The sequence below is a fragment of the Dendropsophus ebraccatus genome, chromosome 1, assembly GCF_027789765.1.
Source record: "Dendropsophus ebraccatus isolate aDenEbr1 chromosome 1, aDenEbr1.pat, whole genome shotgun sequence".
NCBI lineage: Eukaryota > Metazoa > Chordata > Amphibia > Anura > Hylidae > Dendropsophus > Dendropsophus ebraccatus.
In genome coordinates this window covers 46921987-46946651 of record NC_091454.1, presented here as the reverse complement: position 1 = coordinate 46946651, position 24665 = coordinate 46921987, and the positions used below count along the sequence as shown (strand labels likewise).

The window sequence follows — 24665 nt, the reverse complement described above, 5'->3', positions numbered from 1 at the left end:
TCCTGCAGTGAGACAAAGATCACAGTGAGGAGTAAAGTGCTTACATCTCCACTTCTTATACACCTCTTCCTAAAAAACACCAGTGACTGTCTATCCGCCCTCGATGATATTATGACCTCTCTATTACTCTAACCCAATTTTTTTTTTAAACAGAACTCCTTGTATTTCCTACCTCTAACCAATGTAAACCTGACATCTCATACTAAGCTCGAGCTCTAGAATGCTGTCACCTACACCTCAAAAACATATCCAGAATCTGCCCATTTCTTACCACTGATAGAGCTCAGACTCTTACGGTCATCCTGATCCATTCTCGTCTTGACTACTGTAACTCCCTACTAATCGGTCATTTTTCTCTAAACTCTAATCACTGTATGGTTAAATGGGTAAGTAGATCTCTACATGCACAACAAAACACCCTATCACTCAAACATGTAGATTAAGACTAAATACTTTATTAGATATGCATTAAAAACATGTTCTTAAATAATCTCAAAATGTATGAATAAATAGTGTGAGATTAATCACTACAAAGCACTATGTGAATTGTAACACTAGTGCTCCGCCCTAAGGCATTAAAATCAACCCCTCAGACACAAAAAAAACAAAAAACACACACAATCTTTACTTTCTAAATGGTGGCACCTATCTGCCACCACGGTCTCTACGCGTTTTTCCCCTCTGGGATAATCAGGAGACCAACATCAGATGCACAATGGCCGACAATGGGGTTTACACCACCACCTTCTCAAACAAATGTGTCACCAAGGACAATGATATATCAGTGGCAAACAAATAAAGCACTAAAAAACTAATAATCAACCAGCAAGTGTCACCCAATACACACATCATAAGTCAGGTTCAAAAAGTGTCAGAATCGACGACAATCAGTGCAACATGACAAGCCCAGGCTCATTCGAGCCACTCACGGTTCCCCATAACAGGTGTCAGGTCTAATACTGTAGTGCCAAGGACGCAGTAGACCGAATCCTGCCCCTATAAATTCACGGGCGAATCGTGAATTATGTTTTAATCTACATGTTTCAGTGATAGGGGGTTTCTCTAAACTCTCCCTTCTGCAGTGTATCCTGAATGTAGCAGCCAGACTCATCTCTTCAGGCACGCTTATAACATTCCCTAAATTTGTCTCCCCTTCTGCTGTCTTCTCACTTTTTACTCTCTATCCCTGCGGATTCCATGCACTTTGTACCTGTATTGACTCGCTCAACACTTAGACACTTTGGGGGATATTTATCAATCTGGTGTAGAATAGTCTTAGTTACCCCTAGCAACCAATCACATTCCACCTTTTGGTTTTTTTTTTTAAAGAATCTGTGGAATCTGATTGGTTGCTAGGGGGAACTGAAACAATTCTACTTTGATAAATCTCCCCCATTTGTTTCTATGTACACTGCTATTCTTTGTACAATATTCTCATTAAATACTTCTGTTTGTACAAAGTTGAATGTGTTGACAAGAAAAATACACGGAAATTAAATGTATTAACCAATGGAGGCCTGGATTTGGAGTCGCACACAAAATTAAAGTGGAAAAAAAACACTACAGGCTGATCCAACTTTAATGTAATGTCCTTAAAACAAGTCAAAATGAGGCTGAGTATTGTATGTGGCCTCTATGTGGCAGTATGACCTCCCTACAACACCTGGGCATGCTCCTAATGAGGTGGTGGATGGTCTACTGAGGGATCTCCTCCCAGACCTGGACTAAAGCATCTGCCAAACTCCTGGACAGTCTGTGGTGCAAACGTGACGTTGGTTGCTGAAGCAAGACATAACGTCCCAGATGTGCTCAATCGGATTTAGGGCTGGGAGAATGGGCGGGCCAGTCCATAGCGTCAATGCCTTCATCTTGCAGGAACTGCTGACACACTCCAGCCACATGAGGTCTAGCATTCTCCTGCATTAGGAAGAACCCAGGGCCAACCGCACCAGCATATGGTCTCACAAGGGGTCTCAGGATCTCATCTCGGTACCTAATGGTAGTCAGGCTACCTCTGGCGAGCACATGGAGAAATGTGCGACCCTCCAAAGAAATGCCAACCCACACCATTACTCACCCACTGCCAAACCGGTCATGCTGAAGGATATTGCAGGAAGTAGATCGCTCTCCATGGCGTCTCCAGACTCTTTCACGTCTGTCACATGTGCTCGGTGTGAACCTGCTTTCATCTGTGATGCTGCAATTGCTGCAATGCTGTATACTTTACATCAGCCTTTTCTTATCACAACAGACACAACAGGAAGTTTCCGCTTAGTTTTTGCCCCAGTGGTGAGAATGAAAACGTTTATGTTTAACTTAAAACATTTTTTTTAAACATCTTTTTTTAAATAAGTAATTTTTTGATAATATATTTCCTTTAAGCCGAGGTTAGTTGGAGATTAGTTTGTAGGTTTAATGTCAGCCCAAGAGAGGCAATAAGTAGAGAAGGCCCATCTCTCAGATCACCTTGGCATGAGATAGCCCTTTTTCTTGGATCAAATAGTTTGCCAAGAAAATTTCGTTTTTAAAAAATCTTTAGAACAGGTTTTTATTGTGTGTACGCTGGAGGGAGTTTGTGCAGTAAGTCCTGGCACTTAGAGGTCGCTGTTCAACATTGTATGTCTCTAGGGCATGTCAAAAGTTGTTTGTTTGTTTTTCATTCTTGGAGCAGAACATCCAGCAGACAAAGTTGTAATTCAGCCTTGTGAATAATGTCTAAAATCAAGGGGGAGATTTATCACAGATGCGTTTCTGGCGTAGCCTAGGGGAAAGGTGGAGATTCTTGCCTTCTCCCTGGTGTACACCAGCCATAACCCCACTTGCTTGAAGGGCGGACGGGAGCGACGGGGCGTGGCAAGGAGAAGGTATGGCCTCCTTCCACGACTGATTTATCATTATTTACGGCCGCTCGAGCACTGCACCTGAACTGCCCAGCATTCTAGCCTACTGCCTTCACCACAGTCAACTCAGAAACGTAGCATGAGGGAAAGGGGGCAGCAGTGACAACTGCTTTGAGTGCATTCAGAGATTTTAAGAGGAGCACACGTTATTTTAACTGGCAAAGTAAAATAATTTGGACACAACAAATGTCCAATGCCTTGAGGAGGGCCCAAAGCTTGCTGTCCTTCCTCTCTTCCCCTCCCCCACTGTAATAAATGCGGAGTATGTTTCCTCTGTGCGCAGCCTCCTTTCTTGTCCCCTCTGTGAGCTTGCCGCAGACCACAAAAAAAAAACATACATTAAGAAATAAAATCACATTTTGTGCAAACACCTTGTTTGCACAAATAAATGTGAGTGGCAGAGATTACCTACTCCTGCAGCTACATGATTTTCATGTAGCTGCAGACTCTTCAAGGACATCCTTGTAGAGTTATATGTGGACCAGGCGGATGTGGTCTTACGCAGTATTTAAAAGGTTGTGATCATGTCTGACCATTCCCTCAGGCTTAGCTGTCAGTGCAATTTCAGAAGGTGTAAATACTTACTCCACTGACATAGAGAACATTTTGTCCTTATACTAATTTTTGAGTAAAAACAGAGGAAAACCACATTGCAGAGACTTATAAGAAAAGAATCTGCAGTGAAGACTCCAGACTCCATCAACACAAAGTCACTTAATCAAAACCCTGTGCATGCAGCATCAGTTGTAGACTGGATTCCATCCCAAATATCCATAACATAAAAGAAATGGACAGCCGCACAACGTCCACGTAGAAGATTTCACATTCTTTATTTGCACAAAGCACAGGTGCAATGTTTCTACTCTTCCCTAGTCTTTTTCAACTCTTCCCTAGTCTTTTTCAAGCGACCATAGTGTATAATACACCACACCACAAAACAGTTAATAGCAAGGCACAGTAAATGCATGCACAAAACATGAAGAAGAAAAACAAAGCCTAAGATTAGGACTTGGCTAAAAAGCAGAAGCCACAGACTAGGAATGTTTGGCCTCTGGACGATTTATGTAAAAGAATCTTGGAACAGCTGGTTTGTGGGAAGAAGAGATAACTCTGAATCCTGCATTGTCAAGCTTTTTTTCAGGAGTCCATGTTTCAGTTCTTGCCTCGTTTTTACAGATATATTGTGTCAATAAAGGTCAGCTTAAATACTAATATAAAGAAGAGTAAAATATTGCTGACCACGTCATTAAACTCAGATTTCCCATGTTCTTTTTAACAGCCGTATATCTTACCGTGTCTGGTAATGACACGGTGTAAAATGTATACAAGACCCCAGGAAGGAGCAGAAGTATCAAGAAGATGCCTCCAGGTAATGCTACTGCCGCTGACTACTGTATAATGAAGAGAGAGGTTGATTACATGTCAGGACGGTGGCACTATAATCATGGTAGGAACTATAGGGTAGATTTATAAAGCTGTCCAATAGAAAGAATCTACTTTGTTGCCCATAGCAAAGCTTATGAGTATTTGAAAGCTGAGCTGTGATTGGTTGCTGAGCTGCGATAGGCAACAAAGAATTTTGGGGGAGATTTGTCAAGCTGTTTTAGGGTGGGTTCACAAACAACGGAATTGGCAGCGAAATCCACTGTGGATCCTTAACTGTCATTTTCAATCAGAATCCATAGTATGTAAAAGTTTGCCCCCTCAAACCCCCCCCCCCCTCCGCCCGGGCCATGCATTACTGGGTCCGCACTGCGGCTTGCTTCGGGGGCTCCCGGTGTCTGGACATTCCACTCAACCAATCAGTACGCTGCGACGGGCAATGCTCTGTCTGGCTGAGCACAAGGAGACGCCAGAAGCAAGCCGGAGTGTGGACCCGGTAAAGCATGTATCGGGCCGTGGGGGGTTAGGGGGCTGTCTTTTACATACTATGGAATCTCATTGAAAATGACAGTTAAGGATCCGCTGCAGATCCATTGTGTGTGAATCCACCCTAAAACAGCTTGACAAATCTCCCCAATATCCTTTGTTGCCTATCGCAACTCAGCTTTCAAATACTCATAAGCTCTGGCAAGATAAAAGCTGAGCTGTGATTGGTTGCTATGGGCAACATAATAGATTCTTACTTTTGGACAGCTTTATAAATCTACCCTATAGTTCCTACCATGATTATTGTGCCACCCTCCTGACATGTAATCCTCCTCTCTCTTCTGTTCAACCCATTCTTTTTGTTGCCCATAGCAACCAATCACAGCTCAGCTTTCAAATACTCATACACCCTGGTAATATTAGAGCCTGGCCCTGCCTGCCCACATCCAGATTTCAGAATTGGATTGTATACTACCAGGTAATGGACAATCCATTGCAGGAAAGTGATACCCAGGAGCCAAGACTTTATAAATTTTACTAATTACAAGTCAAAAAAAAGGTTAATTCATGGCAGAAGTTGTCCAAGGGCAAAAGTTATTTGAAAGGACAGTGACAATTTCTGTAATTGGCAAAACTATGTGACCCTTTGCTTTTGGTATCTGGCATGACCCCCTTGTGCAGCGATAACGGCATCTTACAATTTCTGGATACTGTTTATACATTTTGCACATCTGCTTAGAATTTTATCCCACTCGTCAATATAAAACAGCTTTACAATATCTATTAGGTTGGTGGTTTTACTCCCATGAACTGCCCGCTTCAGATCCTTCTAGAACATTTCTTTTGCATTAACCCTTAGACGACCCAGGGCATATAGTTATGCCATGAAAGTCTGTCCCCAGACGACCTAGGGCGTAACTGTACGTCCTGGGTGGTTCTCCCGCTATGAAGCGTGCTCCGGAGCGGAGCGCGCTTCATAGCAGGTGGGGGTCGGCTGCAATCAGCCGCCGGGACCTCACCGGTAATGACACGCTGCAGCGATCGCGCTGACGCGTGTCATTAACCCCTTAAAAGCCGCGATTGCGGCACTTAAGTGTAAGTGACAGGGGGAGTCCCCTGTCACTTACCGATCGGGACCCCCGCAGTGTGACTGCGGGGGTCCCGATCGGTTAAACTGACCGCCGGAGGTCTCTCACCTTCCTCCGTGCGGTCCGATCGGCGATCTGCTGCACTGAGCCTGCACAGGCAGGCTTAATGAGCAGATCGCCGATAACAGTGATCAATGCTATGCCTATGGCATAGCAATGATCAGTGTGTGTTATCACACTAGTGTATGTAAAAGTAAAAAAAAAAGTTAAAAACACTAACACACTACCCCAAAACCCCTCCCCCAATAAAAGTTGAAATCACCCCCCTTTCCCATTATATAAATAAAACATATAAAAATAAATAAACAAATAAACATATAATATACCGTAGTGTGTGTAATTGTCCAATCTATTAAAATATTACAAGCGTCATTGCGAACGGAGAACGGCGTACACGAAAATAGGGGAAAAAGTGAGGGGATTACCGATTTAATGTTACATTATATATAAAATAAAATTATCAAAAGTGATCAAAACGTCCGATCTTCACAAATAAGGTATTAATAAAAACTAGAGATCATGGCGGAAAAAAATGACACCCCATACAGCCTCATAGGTGAAAAAATAAAACTGTTATAAGCGTCACAATAGTCCCATTTATAATTAATTGCCAAAAAAAAGGATTTCATTTAAAAAAAAATATATAACATTAGAGAATCTGTGTAACCTGCATATGGTTGTGTCCGGACTGACCTATAGAGTAATAGTATCATGTTGCTTTTACCATATAGTGCATTACGTAGACACAGGAACCCCCCAAACCTTACCATATTGCATTCTTTTTTACAATTTCACCAATTTAGATCTTCATAAATAATATATTTGGGATTCCATCATACATGTTATGGTAAAATCAATGACGCCATTACAAAGTACAACTATTCCTGTAAAAAAAACAAGCACTTACATGGCTTGTAGATAGAAAACTGAAAGTGCTAGAGCTCTTAGAAGGGGAGGAGGGAAAAACGAAAACACTAAGATCAAAATTTGCGCGGTCCACTGGGTCAATTTGGGCCTCGTCCTCAAAGGGTTAAAGTGTCACTGTTGTTAAAAATCTTTTTTGCAGACATCAATAGTCCAGGCGATTTTAAGAAACTTTGTAATTGGGTTTATTAGGCAAATATGCCATTATCTGCATGTAAAAAGCCTTTTCCCAGTGCCCTCCCTCCTCTCCTTTCTGTCATCCACTCCTCAGAATCAGGAAATCTCGACTGTTTTTTCATCAGCAGGATCTGTCTGGTCTATGAAGAGGGGAGGGAGGAGGGGGAAGGAGCGAGATTAGCGGGCAGCAGAGAGCCAGAACAAAGGATTGCACAGTGGGTACACACACAGCGATTGGGGAAGATGGCCTGCTATAATGTATAGCAGGCCGTCCTAGCTTGTCGGCACGGGGGGTGGTTAACCACCCCCCCCCCACCCTCGTGCTGACGACCGCCGCTATTGGCTGATCCGGAAAAAAATGGCGGACTGATAAAAGTAATGGTGGCCCGATGCCACGGTCCCGATCGTCGTGATCGGCTGGCTGATCACGGCGATATAAGTGCCCCCAAAGTGTAAAATACCTGCTCTTAAAAAAAAGTAAAAAAAACACTACATTACACAAAATAAAGTTTTACACTACACCACTACACATTTACATACCCCATTTACCAATCCCTGTATAAAAATGGCCCCCAGGGTGTTTTCAGCGTCAGACGCATACGTTATTATTGCCTCCGACACCTAAACAGCCAGTGATGATGAATGGAGGGATCCTTTTTACTCCATTCATCCTCATCATCCAGTGACTTGTCTGGGGGTAGCGTATCGTACGCTGCCCCCCAGACACGTCTTTTCCGCCAGTACCATCCCAATAAGAGTTAACGGTATGGCGTGAAATTCTACAAAGTCTGTGAGAGTACCTCAGGGTACACTTACAGATTTAGGGTACGTGCAAACTGCGGAATGGTGAAGGATAACCCTCTGTGCATTCCGCAGCTTGCACTCGCCGTCAGACTGATGCAGGCGCGCGTCTCCACTCGTGTCAGACTCCATCCTATGCACGGGCGGATTCCATCGTCTGTCCAGAGAATGAACACTGATTCCGCCCGTGCATAGAATGGAGTGTGACACGAGCGGAGATGCGCGCCTGCATCAGTCTGCCGGCGGGTGCAAGCTGAGGGTTATCCTTCGCCATTTCGCAGTGTACATGTACCATTACAGTGTATGAAGGAAGGGACACCCAAATCCACCCCCAGATGCCCCCAGATGAACACCTGTCCTGATCACCCCGGCCTCTGCATACTGGATCGCTTCAAGGCGCACCACACGTCATTGGAGATCTACATTTTCTAAATTCTTCACCTTATTCCTATTTCAGGGGTCACGTTGATCCAGGGATTATTCTGATTGCCATTATGGAGTCAGGAAGGAATTTTTCCCCTGTGATGAAGCTATTGTCGTCTGCCTTACGAGGTTTTTTTTGCCTTCCTCTGGATCAACACAGGTTGAATTTGATGGACAACTGTCATTTTCAACCTTATAAACTAATAATTGGCCTAATACCCCCAAATAAATTAATAATTGTCCCTTTTCCCCAGCTAAATAGGTATGGCCGCCATTCCCAGTAGAGGATGCCATGATGCAATTACAAAGCCTCTGTGCTGCCAGGACAGTAGAAACCCCCCACAAGTGACCCCATTCTGGAAACTACACCCCATAAGGAATCTAATAAGGGGGGCAGCGGGTATATGGCCCCCTGGTGACGGGCACATTTGTGGCGTGAAAATGAAAAAAATGGTATTTTTTATTTTCACAGCACATGTTCTACACATGTGCCTGTTACCAGTGAGGTCCATATGCTCACTGCACCCCCTGTTAGATTCCTTATGGGGTGTAGTTTCCAGAATGGGGTCACTTGTGGGGGGTTTCTACTGTCCTGGCAGCACAGGAGCTTTGTAATTGCGACATGGCCTCCATCCTCCATTCCAGCCTCTAAATGGTGCTCTGTCCCTTTGGTGGCTTGCCCTGTGCCCATATGGTACATTATGTCCACATGTGGGGTATTCTTGTACTCAGGGGAAATTACCCTACACGTTTTGCATTAATTTTCTTTTTAACCCCTTGTGGAAATGAAAAAAATCAAGGCTAGACCAACATTTAGTGTAATTTTTTTTTACATTTTTACACTAAATCATTGATCTTGTCTTGATTTTTTCATTTTCACCAGGCGTCAAAAGATAAAAAAACACAAACTGTGTAGAGCAATTTCCCCTGAGTACAAAAACACCCCACATGTGGAAATAAAGCGCCATGCGGGTGCAGGGTAAGCCTCCAAAGGGAAGGAGCGCCATTTGGCTTTTGGAGGCTGGATTTGGCTGGAATAGATTTCGAGGGCCATGTTGCATTTAAAAGGCCTCTGTGGGGGGGCGTGTCTAGCCATGCTGCTGTGAGGACGTGTTCTGCAGAGCTCCTCCAGGCCCATTCACCATCCAAAGGCATCCTGCACCTCAATCATGGGGAAAACCTCCAGAAAGCTCAGGGGAGGCTCCTCCACCCGTGCCTGCTCATCCCAGGGGGAAATTGGCCATTATTTCCTCCGGCCAGAGGCATCATCCTCACACCAGATGACGGAGCTGCAGGGGAAGGAAGATGGCCGCCGCCATGAGGACCCTGTGCCCGTCACCCCCTCAGCGGCCCGCTTACGGCCAGCCACCCCATCCACTGCTGCCCGCGCTCCGGAGGATCCGGCAGCCTCCTCCCGGCCACAACATTGCCACGGGGATCCGGCACAGGCCTCCCGCCCTTCCCCCTCACCATCCCCTCCAGGCTCCGGTGGCAATCTTGCCCGGACGCACGGCGCGGGAGACGCGACACAGGAGCTACCTACACCGCCATCAGCCGTGGGAGAGCTGCGCCCGGGGCCCCATCAGGTACCTCTAGACTGTGCCCACTGTCTGGCGCCCCTCTCCTCCTGCCCCTCTCCTCATAACAGCCCCCGGCAGGTTGAGGCCCAAATCCAAGATGGCGCCCCCCTCACTGCCCCAGAAGCGGCCGTCACTGCACCCCCTGCTGCAGCACTGAACCCAGCGGCGCCCGTATGGGTGCAATCTGCCCAGGACTTGGCATGGTTCTCCCCCCCCACTTCTTCCCCCCTCAGCCAGGGAGCCCCCGCACCCCCACTTGCCCTAGCTCCGGTGGGCACACAGGGTGGCTTATCCCCTGCATGGTCCTCAGGATCCTCGTGGGGGGGCTCCCCTGCACGTAATCAGGCCGCACTTGGTCACACAGTGGCCTTAGTACATGCCCCTGCAGGCTCCTCTCCACCCAAGGGACTGTTGCTGGACATTCACCCCTCAATTCCTCCTTCCCTGGTTGGCACCCCACCGATATTCAGACAAGCTACACAGCCCCCTCCTCTCTGTACCCAGGAGCTACCATTGCATTTGTCCTCCTCCTGCACTTCTGGCCTTGATGATAGTAGACCTGCATCTCTGGCGGATCTCAAGATCCTTACTCAATCCTTACCCACTAGGAGTGACATCTCAATTCTAGCTAAACAACTGGTGGACGAGTGCAAGCAAGAGTTTGCGCAGTTTCCTACTGAATTAACAGCGGTCTCCACCAGAGTGGATAACCTGGAGGTCGCTCAGGAGACCACATCCACCTCTCTGTCTGCCTTACAGTCCACTGTGAACTTGCATACTGACCAACTGTTTGTCCTCCAGCAACACATGGACGATATAGAAAACCGCAATCGGAGGAACAACTTGCGGATCCGGGGGCTTCCTGAGTAGATTGCTTCATCGGACCTGGTTGCTGTTCTCTCCGGTATTTTTAACGATCTCCTGGAGCAGCCGCCTAACACACACATTGAACTAGATAGGGCGCATGGGGCGCTACGCCCACCCAGTCGAGATGACCAGAACCCCAGGGATGTTATCTGTCGGGTTCATTTTTACTCCACTAAGGAAGAAATTCTCCTGAGGGCCCGCAAAAGACGTGCTGTGGTGTATAGGGGGGCTCATCTCCTCATTCTGCCTGACCTTTCCCGACACACGCTGGCTCAGAGAGCGGCCCTGCGCCCCCTGTTGGACATTCTCAGAGACCGCAATATACCCTTTCGCTGGGGCTATCCTTTTGCGCTGACTGTCCGCCGGAATGGCCGCACCCTCACTCTACGGGCCCCCGCTGATGTTCCGGATTTCCTCAGGGACCTTGACATCACTGGCCTCACTCTCCCGAAATGGCCTTCCCTCCTCTCTTCGACCTGGGGTGCCAAGAGACCTCTCTCACCTAGAGACCCAGCATCTATCACTCAAGGACTCCCTCCGAGATCGCTACGTCGCCACGGGCCCCGTAGATCCTCGCCCCCTGCGCCTCGGCCCTCAGAGTCATCGCGCAAATGAGATGGAGCCATCTGAAATGGATCACCGCAGATGCTTCCCGTGGAGGGACCTTCGATGCTCTCTTTTCTAACACAGTGATTGTTGCTGTTTGACACCTTGTTCATATTGCCCCCTACATCTGTCTACATAGTTAATACGGTTGAAAAAAGACACATGTCCATCAAGTTCAACCAAGGAGGGGATGAATACAGGGAAGGGGGAGGGGTGATAGGTTCTATACATATGCATTTATATTATTTTGGTCTAAGAACTTGTCTAGCCCTGTTTTGAAGCCCTCTACTGTTTTTGCTGTGACCAGATCCTGTGGTAGACTGTTCCACAGATTCACAGTTCTCATGGTAAAGAAGGCTTGTCGCCTCCGGAGATTGAACCTTTTTTTCTCCAGGCGTAGGCAGTGCCCCCTTGTCCTTTGAGGGGGTTTTACCTGGAAGATCTTTTCCCCATATTTCTTGTAGGGGCCATTTATATATTTAAATAAATTAATCATATCTCCCCTTAAACGTCTCTTCTCCAGACTAAACAAATGTAATTCTTTTAATCTCTCCTCATAACTAAGATGCTCCATTCCCCTTATTAGTTTAGTTGCCCGTCTTTGTACCCTCTCCAGTTCTAGAACGTCCTTTTTATGAATCGGATTCCAAAACTGGACGGCATACTCCAGATGAGGCCGCACCAAAGCTTTATAAAGCGGTAATATTATATCCCTGTCCCGTGAGTCCATGCCTGTTTTAATGCATGACAATATCCGGCTGGCCTTAGAAGCAGCTGACTGACATTGTGTGCTGTTCTGTAGTCTATTATCTACAAGTACACCCAGATCCTTCTCCATCAGCGACTCTCCCAGAGTAACTCCCCCCAGGACATATGATGCATGTGGGTTATTAGTACCCAGGTGCATAACTTTACATTTATCCACATTAAACCTCATTTGCCAAGTGGACGCCCAAACACTCAGTGTGTCTAAGTCATCCTGTAACATCTGCACATCCTCCATAGACTGTACTGTACTACAAAGCTTGGTGTCATCTGCAAAGATAGAAACATTGCTGTTAATTCCATTCTCAATATCATTAATAAACAAGTTAAACAGAAGAGGGCCCAGTACTGACCCTTGGGGTACACCACTTATTACCGGGGACCATTCGGAGTAGGAATCATTGACCACCACTCTCTGGGTACGATTATTAAGCCAGTTTTCAATCCAGTTACACATTAAATTTTCCAAACCGATAGAATTTAACTTACCCATCAGACGTCCATGAGGAACTGTGTCAAACGCTTTTGCAAAATCCAGGTACACGATATCCACAGCCGCGCCGCCATCCAGGCTTCTACTTACCTCTTCATAGAAACATATCAGGTTGGTTTGACAGCTTCTGTCCTTAGTAAAGCCATGCTGGTTATCACTTATAATACTATTAGCCACTACATATTCCTGGATTTAGTCCCTTATAAGCCCCTCAAATAGGGCTATATTGCATCCTTTTTCTGTTCTGCCTCCCCTGGGCAGGTTCTGTTCTATATCTGGTACAACCCTCATAGTTCTATCCATGTTTAACCGTTAGTCATAAGTTTTGCTTGTTTGCCTTAACATACTTTCCTCAAGGTCTGTGAGGAGCCCCCTGCACCGTGCATGCGGTACTTGTCTGCCTCTCTCCCCCCATAGGTGGGACACCGAACCCGAGTTTTCTCTGGTTTGGTAGCCCTTCAGCTGTGCTTTTGTTGAGAATACGCTGCAGTTTTATTCCTTACTGCTTGTATATTTGTACTCGTGTTGTGTTCTCCCACCTTCCTACCCCACCCCCCTGTTTGTCCTTCACTAATTGTTTTTCCTTTTTTCCAGAGTCTGTTGTCCCTGACGGCCCTTCTTTAGGGTCTCCACGGCCCTCTCCGTAACGCCCCTTGCCCGCACCCCATGGCGAACCTTCATGTTGCCTCTTTTAATGTGCAGGGACTGAACACACCCGGGAAGCGATCACAGATCCTACATCACTTCCACCGTAGAAAGGTACATGTCCTCTGTCTACAGGAAACACATTTCAAGGTCAACCACGCCCCCGCTATCCGTCATAGACATTACACTCAGTGGTTTTTCTCTAACAACCCCGAGGCTAGAACCAAGGGAGTGGCTATTGCCATACATAAGAATTTGCCCTGCCAGATCCTTCACTGCATTACAGACCCGGCGGCTAGGTACCTTATCCTCTCCTTATCTGTTAATGGTCACGTTTTCACTATTATCAATGCCTATGCCCCGAATCATGACCAGGTTTCCTTTCTCACCCATCTGATTGAGCTGTCACTACCTGTGGTCAAGGGGACTGTAATCCTGTGCGGTGACCTTAACTTAACTTTGGACCCGTCTATGGATAACTCCTCGGGTCGATCGTCTATCTCCTACGCGGCCATAAAGAGGGTCAAGCGAGCCTTTCTGTCGCTGCAACTTTATGATGCCTGGCGGCTGTCGCACTCAGCTGATCGGGACTATAGTTTCTATTCCAACCCCCATGGGGCTTATAGTCGCATTGACCACATTCTCATACAGCATAGTGCCCTGCCATGGCTCTCCTACACCTCTATTGGCAACATTTTATGGTCAGACCATGCCCCTGTCTTCTGCTCCCTCACACTCCCTTTCCTGTCCAAACCTCACTCGACCTGGCGTTTGAATGAGTCCCTCCTCTTGGACACCGTTTGTGTTGCTGACCTTAAACAATCGGTCACGCACTTTTGTTAAGATCATGCTGTGGATACTACTTCCCCTATTATTCAATGGGAAGCTCTCAAGTGTGTCCTCCGAGGAGTCCTCATTAAACACGGTTCCAGACTTAAGAGGGAGAAGGCGGCTTCCCTGACAAAAGCGCTTGCTAAGGTTTCCTCCCTTGAGCTCGCCCACAAACATGCTCTGTCTCTCCCGATTCTGAGGGACTTACAAGCTGCACGCTCGGAGGTTAAACGCCTCTTTGAGGCATCGTGGGGCCGTCTATTGCAGTCCTGTCGTAGTAAATTTTATGAAAATGGCAATAAGTGTGGACGCATGTTGGCGAGGGCTTTAAGGGACAAACTGGCGCAATCGCATATCCCCTGTATCCGGACCACTGCGAATGTAACTACCCATATCACCCCGGAAATAGCATCCACATTCCATTCCTAATACACTACCCTTTATAATCTTCCTAAACCCCCGGCCCCGGTGCCCGAGCCCTTCTCTCCCCCTCCTATTGCTACTCAGATCTCCAGCGATACGGCAGTAACCCTGGAGGAGCCGTTCGCGTTGCACGAACTCAATTGTGCTATTGCACAACTCCCGGGAGGGAAGAGCCCGGGCCCAGACGGCCTGACAGCCCAATTCTACAAAGTGCTTCAGGAATCCCTAGGCCCCACCATGCTCTCGGCCTTCAACTCCATATCCGACACCGTCCCCTTTCCGCAACACACTACTATGGCCCATGTCGCCCTTATTCCTAAACCGGGGAAGGACCCGCAGACCTGCGGGAGCTACAGGCCCATCTCCCTCCTCAATGTGGACCTGAAACTTTATGCCAAACTAATTGCCAACAGGCTGAACCCACACCTGCCGGATCTCATCTATGCGGACCAAGTGGGTTTTGTACCAGGGAGGGAGGCCCGCGATAATACTCTCAAGACATTAGACATAATTCATTACGCTCAATCTAACAATGTACCCCTGATGGTTCTCTCTTTAGACGCCGAGAAGGCTTTTAATAGAGTCTCGTGGTCCTCCCTGGTACAAACCCTACAACGTGTGGGCATAGGCCCGTCCTTCCTCTCGAAAATTCTAGCCCTTTATAACACTCCCTCCGCTCAGTTGAAAATCAATGGCACGTTGTCGGCACCCTTTTCTATTTCCAATGGAACGAGACAGGGGTGCCCCCTGTCCCCCCTCCTTTATGTCCTGATCATGGAAAATCTAATGTCCACCATCCGCTCTGACCCAGACATACGGGGGATCACCATTGGATCCCACGAGTATAAATGCTCCGCTTTCGCGGACGACCTCTTGCTCTATATCACAAACCCACGCTTGTCCCTCCCTTCCCTTATGTCTCGACTAGACCGGTTTGGTGTATGGTCAAATTTTAAAATTAACCTTGCTAAATCTGCAGCCCTCAATGTCTCCTTGGACAGCGCCACGGTGCGCTCTCTTCAGGAAAATTTTCCATTTGCTTGGCCCCCCGCAAGCATATCATACCTGGGCATACGCATCCCCCCCCACATTGTCCCAACTCTTTGATGCTAATTTCCTGCCTCTGTTAGGCCGTTTCCAAACGGACCTGACAACCTGGACCAAGAAAGATTTCTCTTGGTTCGGGAGAATTAATATCCTGAAAATGACCCTTCTCCCTCGACTGCTCTATCTCTTGCAGACCATCCCAGTCCGCATCCCCGTTTCCTTTTGGAAACAAGTGCAGCATTGCTTTTCTTCCTTCGTCTGGTCCCCTGGCCGTCCCAGAATCAGACGCGTGGTTCTTTCTCGTCCTAAGGATGCGGGGGGGGGGTTGGTCTGCCAGATTGCCGCCTTTATTATCTATCTTGTGTCCACGTGAGGATCTTGGACATGTTTCATCATTCTACTTCCAAGCTGTGGGTACGGTTGGCACAGGCCCAGTGCCCTCGGCCTTTGTCCACGCTCCCATGGACATGGTCCCCTACCTTGGCAGACCGCACACCTCTGTCCTACACAACTCGCCATACTCTTGCATCTTTACCGGCCACCGGGTCTCCTTGTGCTCTGTTGGATAGTCGCGGTCCTATGACCCCCGTCACAGATAACCCTGACTTTCAACCAGGTATATCCCGGACCTTCTTAGGCACGCCCAGGGACACCCCTCTCCGCTTCTATCACGTGGTCAAACGGGGAGCACTGTTACCCTTATCCGACATTCTCCCCTCCGCACCCCCCTTGTCCAGACACCTGTTTGAGTATATTCAACTGCAGCATTTCTACACGACCACCTCACGTACTCACGCTCTCCATAATACGTTGTCGGACTTTGAAAAGTTGTGTGTGGCGCCTTCCTGTCCCCCACATGCCATCTCTCTCTCTTATCAACTGTTGCTCTCCTCTAGACTGGACCATCTGCCCTCCTTCTGCTCGGCATGGGAGACAGAATTGGGAAAAACTTTTACGCCTCAACAATGGTCAAAGGCTTTTTATCTATCTCACAAAGCTACTATGGCATGTAAGACACAGGAGACCAGTTATAAGATTTTGTCCCGTTGGTACCGGGTTCCAGCTGCCCTTCATCGCTGGTACCCCTTGGTCCCTGACATTTGTTGGCGTTGTGGGGGCGTGGGAGGCACCATGACACACATTTGGTGGGGATGCCCCAAATTGCGGTCATTTTGGCCCACGGTCTTGCGCCTCATTAAGGAAATTACCGGCATCACTATCCCTAATACCCCTGAAGCGACGCTGCTTTTCATGTTCCCCACAGCCCAGTCGCGCTTCAAAAAATCTCTGGCACGCCATCTGCTCCAAGCTGCCAAGTCAGTCCTCCCTCGGAAATGGAAATCCGTCGACCCTCCGACTATTGACGAATGGTTTGCGGAAATAGCCCAGACACATCACATGGAGGACCTCATTGCTGTTACCCCGGCAGCAATGAAGAGGTACACGGCCACTTGGGGCCAATGGCTCCTATTCCTGGATTCTGATTCTTATAGAACCGCCATGGCCTGAAACCGTCCTTCTGTCCCTAGTTGCCCGAAGAGTGCCCCCCCCCCCTCTTTTGCCGCCAGGGACAGCCTCTCTTTTATGATCCTCTTGTTGTCTTGTCCTCTCCTGTCCGGTGTGTTTTGTTTGTCGTCTTCTTGCTTCTGTCTCTCCTATCTCTGCAGTACAGCTTGCATATGATAGTACATTGTTTTTGTAATGACTTATGCTGAGATCAACTGGAATACTGATCCCGTTTTTTTCTAGTCATGTTACGGATGCTGACATTCCTACTGTTCTTTGTTACAGTTCACGATTACGATTGCATTCTGTGCATTTACATCATTCCTTGTATTTACCCCTACCCCCCAGAGGGACTTGCCGTCCCGAGTTCCCATTTGTATTGTATACTTTCTTTTCTTGTCTTTGAAAATAAAAAAACTTTAAATAAAAAAAAAAAAAAAAAGGCCTCTGTGTTGCCGGGACAGTTGCAACCCCCCACAAGTGACCCCATTAAGGAAACTACACCCCTCAGGGAATGTAACAAGGGGTGTAGTGAGCATATGGACCCCACTGGTGACAGGCACAAATGTGGAACAATGTGGCGTGAAAATAAAATATTAAATTTTTTACACTATAATGTTGGTTTAGCATTGAATTTTTCATTTTCACAAGCGGTTAAAAGAGAAAAAAATCACATAAAATGTGTAGAGCAATTTCCCCCGAGTCCGTAAATACCCCACATGTGGACATAAAGCGCCATGTGGGTGCAGGGCAAGCCTCCGAAGGGAAGGAGCGCAATTTGGATTTTGGAGGCTGAATTTGGCAAGAATGGATTATGAACGCCATGTGGCAGTTACAGAGCCGTTGTGATGCCAAAACACCGGAAACCCCCCACAAGTGACCCCATTCTGGAATCTACACCCCTCAAGGAACCTAACAAGGGGTGCAGTGAGGATATGGACCCCTTAATGACGGGGCACATTTGTGCCGTGAAAGTGAAAAAATGAAAATTTCCACTTTCACGTCACATTGTTCCACATTTGTGCCAGTCACCAGTGGGGTCCATATGCTCAGTGCACCCCTTGTTAGATTCCTTGAGGGGTGTAGTTTCCAGAATGGGGTCACTTGTGGGGGGATTTCCAGTGTTTTGGCAGCACGAGGGCTCTGTAAATGCGACATGGCCCTTGAAATCCATTCCAGTGAAATTCAGCTTCAAAAAGCCAATTGGCGCTCCTTCCCTTTGGAGGCTCGTCCTGCGCCCGCTTGGCACTTTATGTCCACATGTGGGGTATTTCCGTATTCGGAAGAAACTGCACTACACGCTTTGTGTTTTTTTTTCCTTTTATCCCTTTAAGAAAATGAAAAATTAAAGGCTAGAACGTTTTAGTGTAAAAAATAAATTTTTCTTTTTTCACGCCACATTGTTCTGAAAATCTGTGAAGCACCTGTGGGGTCCAAATGCTCACCGCACCCCTTGTTACATTCCTTGAGGGGTGTAGTTTTTAAAATGGTGTCCCTTTAGGGGTGTTTTTTAGGTTTTGGCACCCCAGAGCCTCTGCGAACCTGAAGTGGTACAGTCAAAAATGACCAAATAAAACAGAGGCGTTGAAATTCACTAGGCGCTCCTATATATCTGAGGCTTGTGGTTGCGTCAAATAGCGCATTAGGGCCACATATGGGGTATTTCTATAAACTGCAGAAACGGGGCAATCAGTATTGGGGTGCATTTCTCTGGTAATAAGTTTATAATTATGAAAAATATTGGATTACAATAAAATCTCTGCACAGAAAATTAAAATTTTCTAATTTCTTACGCACTTTTTTGCTTTTATTTCTGTGACTCCCCTAAAAGGTTAAAAAACTTTCTGGATATGCTTTTGCAGAGTTTAGGGGTTGCAGTTTCTGAAATGGGGTGCTTTGTGGGGCTTTCTAACGCACAGTCCCCTCAAATACACTTTAAACCTTAACAGGTCCCTAAAAATATCTGATTTTGAAATTTTACTGAATATTTGGAAATTTGCTGCTAATGTTTTAAGCTTTCCATTGTCTAAAGAAAATGAAAGTTTAATAAATGCCGCCACCATAAAGTAGACATGTTGCTAATGCTATTTAATATATAATTTATGAGGCATAACCATTTTCTGTATAAGCAGAAAAGTTTCAAAGGTGGAAAAATGCAATTTTTCACGTTATTTTGGATTTTTTCATAAAGATTCGTTATAAGTATCAACTCCAATTTACCAGAAATGTAAAGTACAATATGTCACGAGAAAACAATCTCAGAATCAGCCAGATTGGTAAAAGCATCCCGAAGTTATTAATGAATAAAGTGACACAGGTCATATTCATAAAATTTGCCTCGGTCCTTAAGGCCATTTTAGGACCGGTCCTTAAGGGGTTAAGGTTAGGACTTGGATTTGGCCTTTCCAAAACATTATTTTTCCATACTTGTGTGCTTAGGGTCATTGCCTTTCTCCACGGACAGATGTCTTGACCGTTTCCTTTAAAACTCCCTGGTATAATTTAGAATTCATTGTTCTATCAATGATGGCAAACTGCCCTGGCCCAGATACAGGCCCAACCATATTATTACCCTATTTCACGGATAGTATGAGGTTTTCATGCTTGACTGCAATATTTTCCTTTCTCCAGAACACTTTCAGAAACCTTTCATTTTGATCTCATTTGTCCACAAAACATTGTTCCATACCTAATGAACTCAAAACATTAACATTAGCTAATGTAGGAAAGGCTGTAAATTGCTTTGAGGTTACCGTGGGTTGCTTTGTGACCTCTTGGACAATTCTATGGCTTGCTGTTGGTGTGAGATTTGTTGGTTGACCAGAGCTGCAGAGGGTAATACTGGTCTTAAATTTCACTGTGGACTGTAACTCTTTAGAGATGGTTTTGTAACATTTCCCAGCCTGGTAAGTATCAACAACTCTTCTTCTGCGACCCTCAGAAATCTCTTTTGTTCATGCCATGATACTCTTCCACAAACATGTGCTGTGAAGTTCAGACTTTGATAGATCCCTAATCTTTAAATGAAAACAGGTTGCCCACTCACACCTGAGTTTCATCTTCTTAATTGAAAACAACCACCTACTTTTAACTTCACATTATCTGCTAATCCTAAGGCTACTTTGCCATATTTTCCAATAGACACTGCCGTCTATAGTAAATTGGAGAGCGGGCAGACCATAGAAAAGCGGAAATGTCTAGAAACTAACTTGAAGTAATAGCTTCAGATCTTCATAAGGGTAAATTCACACGGCGTCTCGCGTAAGAAATCCGCAGCTAATCCGCAGCTAATCCGCAATACATGTATTAATAATAAATAATATGTGTATTGCGGATTAGCTGCGGATTCCTTGTGCGAGAGGCCCGTGTGAATTTACCCTAAAACCACACATGGCTTCACAGGTGAAAAGTGGGGCACGCATCCTGCGCTTGTTCATCACTTGATGACTTGACTGAAAGACTGTTTCTAGTAGATCTAACTGAAGCTATAATTTAGGGGAGAACACTTCCTTTTCACAATGGAGGGGCGCAATACACAAAACAGAATTGTGCTATTCGGGGGATACTAAATAACAATCGAAAACACATAAAAAAACAGCCACGTTTTAGCTGATGATTCATTTTTTCTTTTAAAAAAATGACGCTGCTCTAAAAATTTTGTCTTGGATATGTAAACTTCTAAACACTCCAGTGTGTACATCACAGAAGAGGGTCAGACTCTCAGCTGCGAAATCTGTCCGGTCTGCACAGCCTTTAAATGTAAACAAGAATGTTCAAATTGGTTGAACTTAACAGGGGTATTGTGGCAAATAAAAAAAAAATCTTTTTGTTTTTTACATTTGTATAAAAGTTATATAACTTTATATTTTAACTATTAATAAGATTAGCAATACCAAATCTCCCCTAATATATGTAAGCCATGATACAGAAAAGCAGAGTGAGTGGTAATTGATAGTTATCTTGCTCTGCTACAAGGTGAAACGGCTACAGCACTGGCACTGGCCACTTGCAGACAGTTTCCTAAAGATACGGTGTATTGATAGAAGACGGCACTCTGTGGTAGCGATGGTGCACGTGGTAGGAGTTATCCCAAGAATAGGTAAAAGAGTCAATCCCGGCACTCATCAGGTAGATTTCTGCTTATTTTATTGGCATAACAAGTGCAGTATGTACAGGAGTACGCGTTTCGGCTATGTAGCCTTCCTCAGCTCCACTGAGGAAGGCTGAGGAAGGCTACATAGCCGAAACGCGTACTCCTGTACATACTGCACTTGTTATGCCAATAAAATAAGCAGAAATCTACCTGATGAGTGCCGGGATTGACTCTTTTACCAGTTTCCTAAAGATGTCTATTTTAACACGAACATGCATTAGACTATACATTGGGGAAGCTCAGCATAACCAAAATTCTCTCTAGAGCCATTAACTGGGGCAGATCTTTCCCCACCAAGCAATGGGTGCAGTTTGAGGACGACCTTTTCCACTTGGTCCCTCTCCTTTATTCCTTGGACAGGAAGGGGCCACACCCAGCATGCTAAACCTCTACCATTCCAGGTTCTCTGGGATAGGGTGCTGCCCTGGGTTGTGCTGTCCTCCAAAACCGGCTCACTGATCTCTCTCTATTTGACAATCCTGACTTCCCCTCAGACACCAGAAAGGACTCTTTCCTTATATGGGATCGAGACTCAAGGTTCAGGCTCTCACAGGTTGCTCTAGGTTCCCTGGATCTTCTTGATGACAGGCAATGAGACTGGCTTTACCTGTACACAGTTAAGCCAGTTTTTCTTTCTCTACCCTCTGCATCGCTTCCTCTTTGTTTACTGCTTGTTAGTCTATTTCTAACACAGACACTAAAATGGACTGCAGAAAGAGGCGACAGGTCAGTGCCACTCTTAAAGGGGTAGTCCACCCAAAAAAAATTTCTTTCAAATCAACTGCTGCCATGAAGTGACAGAGATTTGTAATTTACTTCTATTAAAAAATCTCAAGCCTTCCAGTACTTATCAGCTGCTGTATGCCCAACAGGAAGTTGTATTATTTCCAGTCTGGAGAGCAGGAGGGGTTTTCTATGGGGATTTGCTCCTGCTTTGGACAGTTTCTGACATGGACAGAGGAGGCAACAGAGAGCACTGGGTCAGACAGGAAAGAAAACACCACTTCCTGCTGGACATACAGCAGCTAATAAGTACTGGAAGACTTAAGATTTTTTAATAGAAGTGAATTACAAATCTCTGGCACTTTATGGCACCAGTTGATTTGAAAGAAATTTTTTTTGGGTGGACTACCCCTTTAAGCCCTTATAACATGTGGCGACAAGAGGGAGCAAGCGAGCGCAGACCCCTCCTGACTTGCTGCCGGCACTACTACAAGTGTCGGCAGCGAGCGGGTAAGTGAAAGCGGGGGAGGGCTGGTTGATCACTAGATCGTTTGGGCAGCCCATAGAAGATAGCGGCGGCCTGCTGCCGCCACTCCTATTTCATGGAGCGACAGCAGCATATTGCTGCTATCCTGATCATGTATGTTTCAACATGTTGAAAGACAACGATCAGCTAACATTGTGCATGTGGGCTGAATATTGTCTTCCATTACGCAAGATGATTATCAGTCGTAACAGTCGATAATCGCTTTGTGTAATAGGGCCTTCAGGCTTCCTTCTGTCTGCTACTGGGGCCAGTACTGCTGTTTTAAGATACATGAGTCAGTCATTGCTTACTCAAGGAATATGCTTTGTTTAACCACTCCCTGTCAGTAACATGTATGTATACCTTCCTACTGCACATACCCTATGCCGTAGGAATGTACATATACGTTTCTGACTGAAGGGGGTTTGATGTGTTTGGGACCGCTGCAGTGAGAGCGGCCCCAAACACATCAGTGTCCCGGGAGCCCAGGGTAATGACAGGCAGCTGCGATCCCGCAGCTACTTGCCAATAACCCCTAAACGCTGCAATCTATAGCGATCACGGCGTTTAAGGTACTCAGAGACAGGATAAGTTCCTGTCCCTGAGTGATCCTTGTGCCAATGGGCGGGGGTAAGTCACTTGTGTCCGTCCTGTTGGATCGGCCATCCATGCATAGAGTCTGCTCTCAGGCAGGCTTCTATGCATATATCACCGATAACACTGATCTATGCTATGGCAGAGGATAGATCAGTACATGCAATCTAATAATTGCATGTTAAAAGTGAAAATAAAAAAGTGTAATAAAAAAAAAAAGTTTTGAAACATATAAAAAAAACCTTATAAACCTCCCTCCCGATAAAAAGTTTAAAATACCCCCTGCTCATTATAAAAAAAATTAAAAAAAATAAATAAAACATATTATATATCGTAGCATGCAGAATTGTCAGATCTATTAAAATATAACATTATTGTTCCTGCACGGTGAACCACGTAAACAGAAAAAAAAAAACCTCCAAGATTGCTGATTTTTTAAAATTATATATCAGAAAAAAAACATTAATAAAAAGCTATCAAAGAATTTCTGTTACACCAATATGATATTAATAAAAACTAGAGGTCATGGCGCAAAAAAGTGACACCCCAATTAACCCTGTAAGTGGAAAAATAAAAGCGCTATGGCTCTTAGAAGGCGGGGAGGAACATTGCATTAATTTGACCCAGGCATCAATGGGCTCTGTTTTGAAGGGGTTAAGGACTTTACTATTTTTGCAAAAAGCTTCTTAGATAGTTTTTTTTATTACTAATAACGACTTTCTGGATGGAATAGAGTTTGTCTTCAGGATCATCTTGCTAAAAAAAATTTAAAAAAAATAAAAATGTTCTAGAAGACCAACGTCATTCAATCCAGAATGCCCAGAGCCAATTATGAAAAGCTAACACACATGTATGAGCAATGATCATAAGCAGAATACAAAGTGAGAATGAGAAGTACAACAGGGCAGTGCTGGCAGAGAGGTTCAAGCATACAGGAAAACAGACAACTGGGATGTGACTGCCATGAAAACAACAAAAATAAAATATACAATTTTGTTGAATGGTGACCAAAATGAGTATATTTTAAAGACCAGTAACTTACCAGTATGCCGTGTACAATTCTCCTGAGTTGAAATGGATCTTTTGATAGCTGATCTACGATACACAATATGGGTTCTGCCACTATACTCTTCTTGTTTATCATTCTCTAGTGGTTCTATAAAAAACTCATCATTGTCTGTACGAATCATGCCGGCCTAAAATGACAAATTAATAAAAAGACATGAACAAGCACCTTGACCATAAATTTTGTAAAGTGGGCACCTGTAAATGATCTCACTTAATTTCTCACATTGTACAAAACTACCCTTCCCACCATCTAAGTTATAGATAGATAGAACTGACAAGCAGAAAGTGCAACTGCCATTTAGGGTACAAACCCACTGGGCGGATCCACAGCGAGTTTCTCGCTGTAATTTTGCAACGGGACCCGCTGCAGGCCCCTGCCCTGTACAGTCTATGGGCAGACAAACTCGCTGCAGGATGCACATCCCACTGCAAGTTCCCACTTCACGGCCTGCTCAGCCAATCAGTGTGCTGCCCCGACGGGATGTGCCGGGAACTCCCGAAGCAAGCTGGAGCGGGGAGAAGGTGATGTATAGGCCCAGTGAGTTTGTACCCTTAATACACACTAGCGCAAAGGGCCACTAGCCCAAAGGGCCCCG

General features: G+C 45.6%; 1 protein-coding gene across 2 annotated transcripts in view; it reads right to left on the bottom strand.

Annotated features, from left to right (window-relative positions):
• Window positions 1–24665, bottom strand: part of LOC138792682 (A disintegrin and metalloproteinase with thrombospondin motifs 2-like) — a 219319-nt gene that overhangs the window by 130290 nt on the left and 64364 nt on the right. The window contains exon 3 of one of the 2 annotated variants that reach the window (XM_069970389.1): window positions 24044–24197. The exons of the other annotated variant lie outside the window; for it this stretch is intronic. Coding sequence (XP_069826490.1) covers window positions 24044–24197 — 154 coding nt within the window. The remainder of the gene's footprint in view (window positions 1–24043; window positions 24198–24665) is intronic. 2 annotated transcript variants of the gene reach the window in all.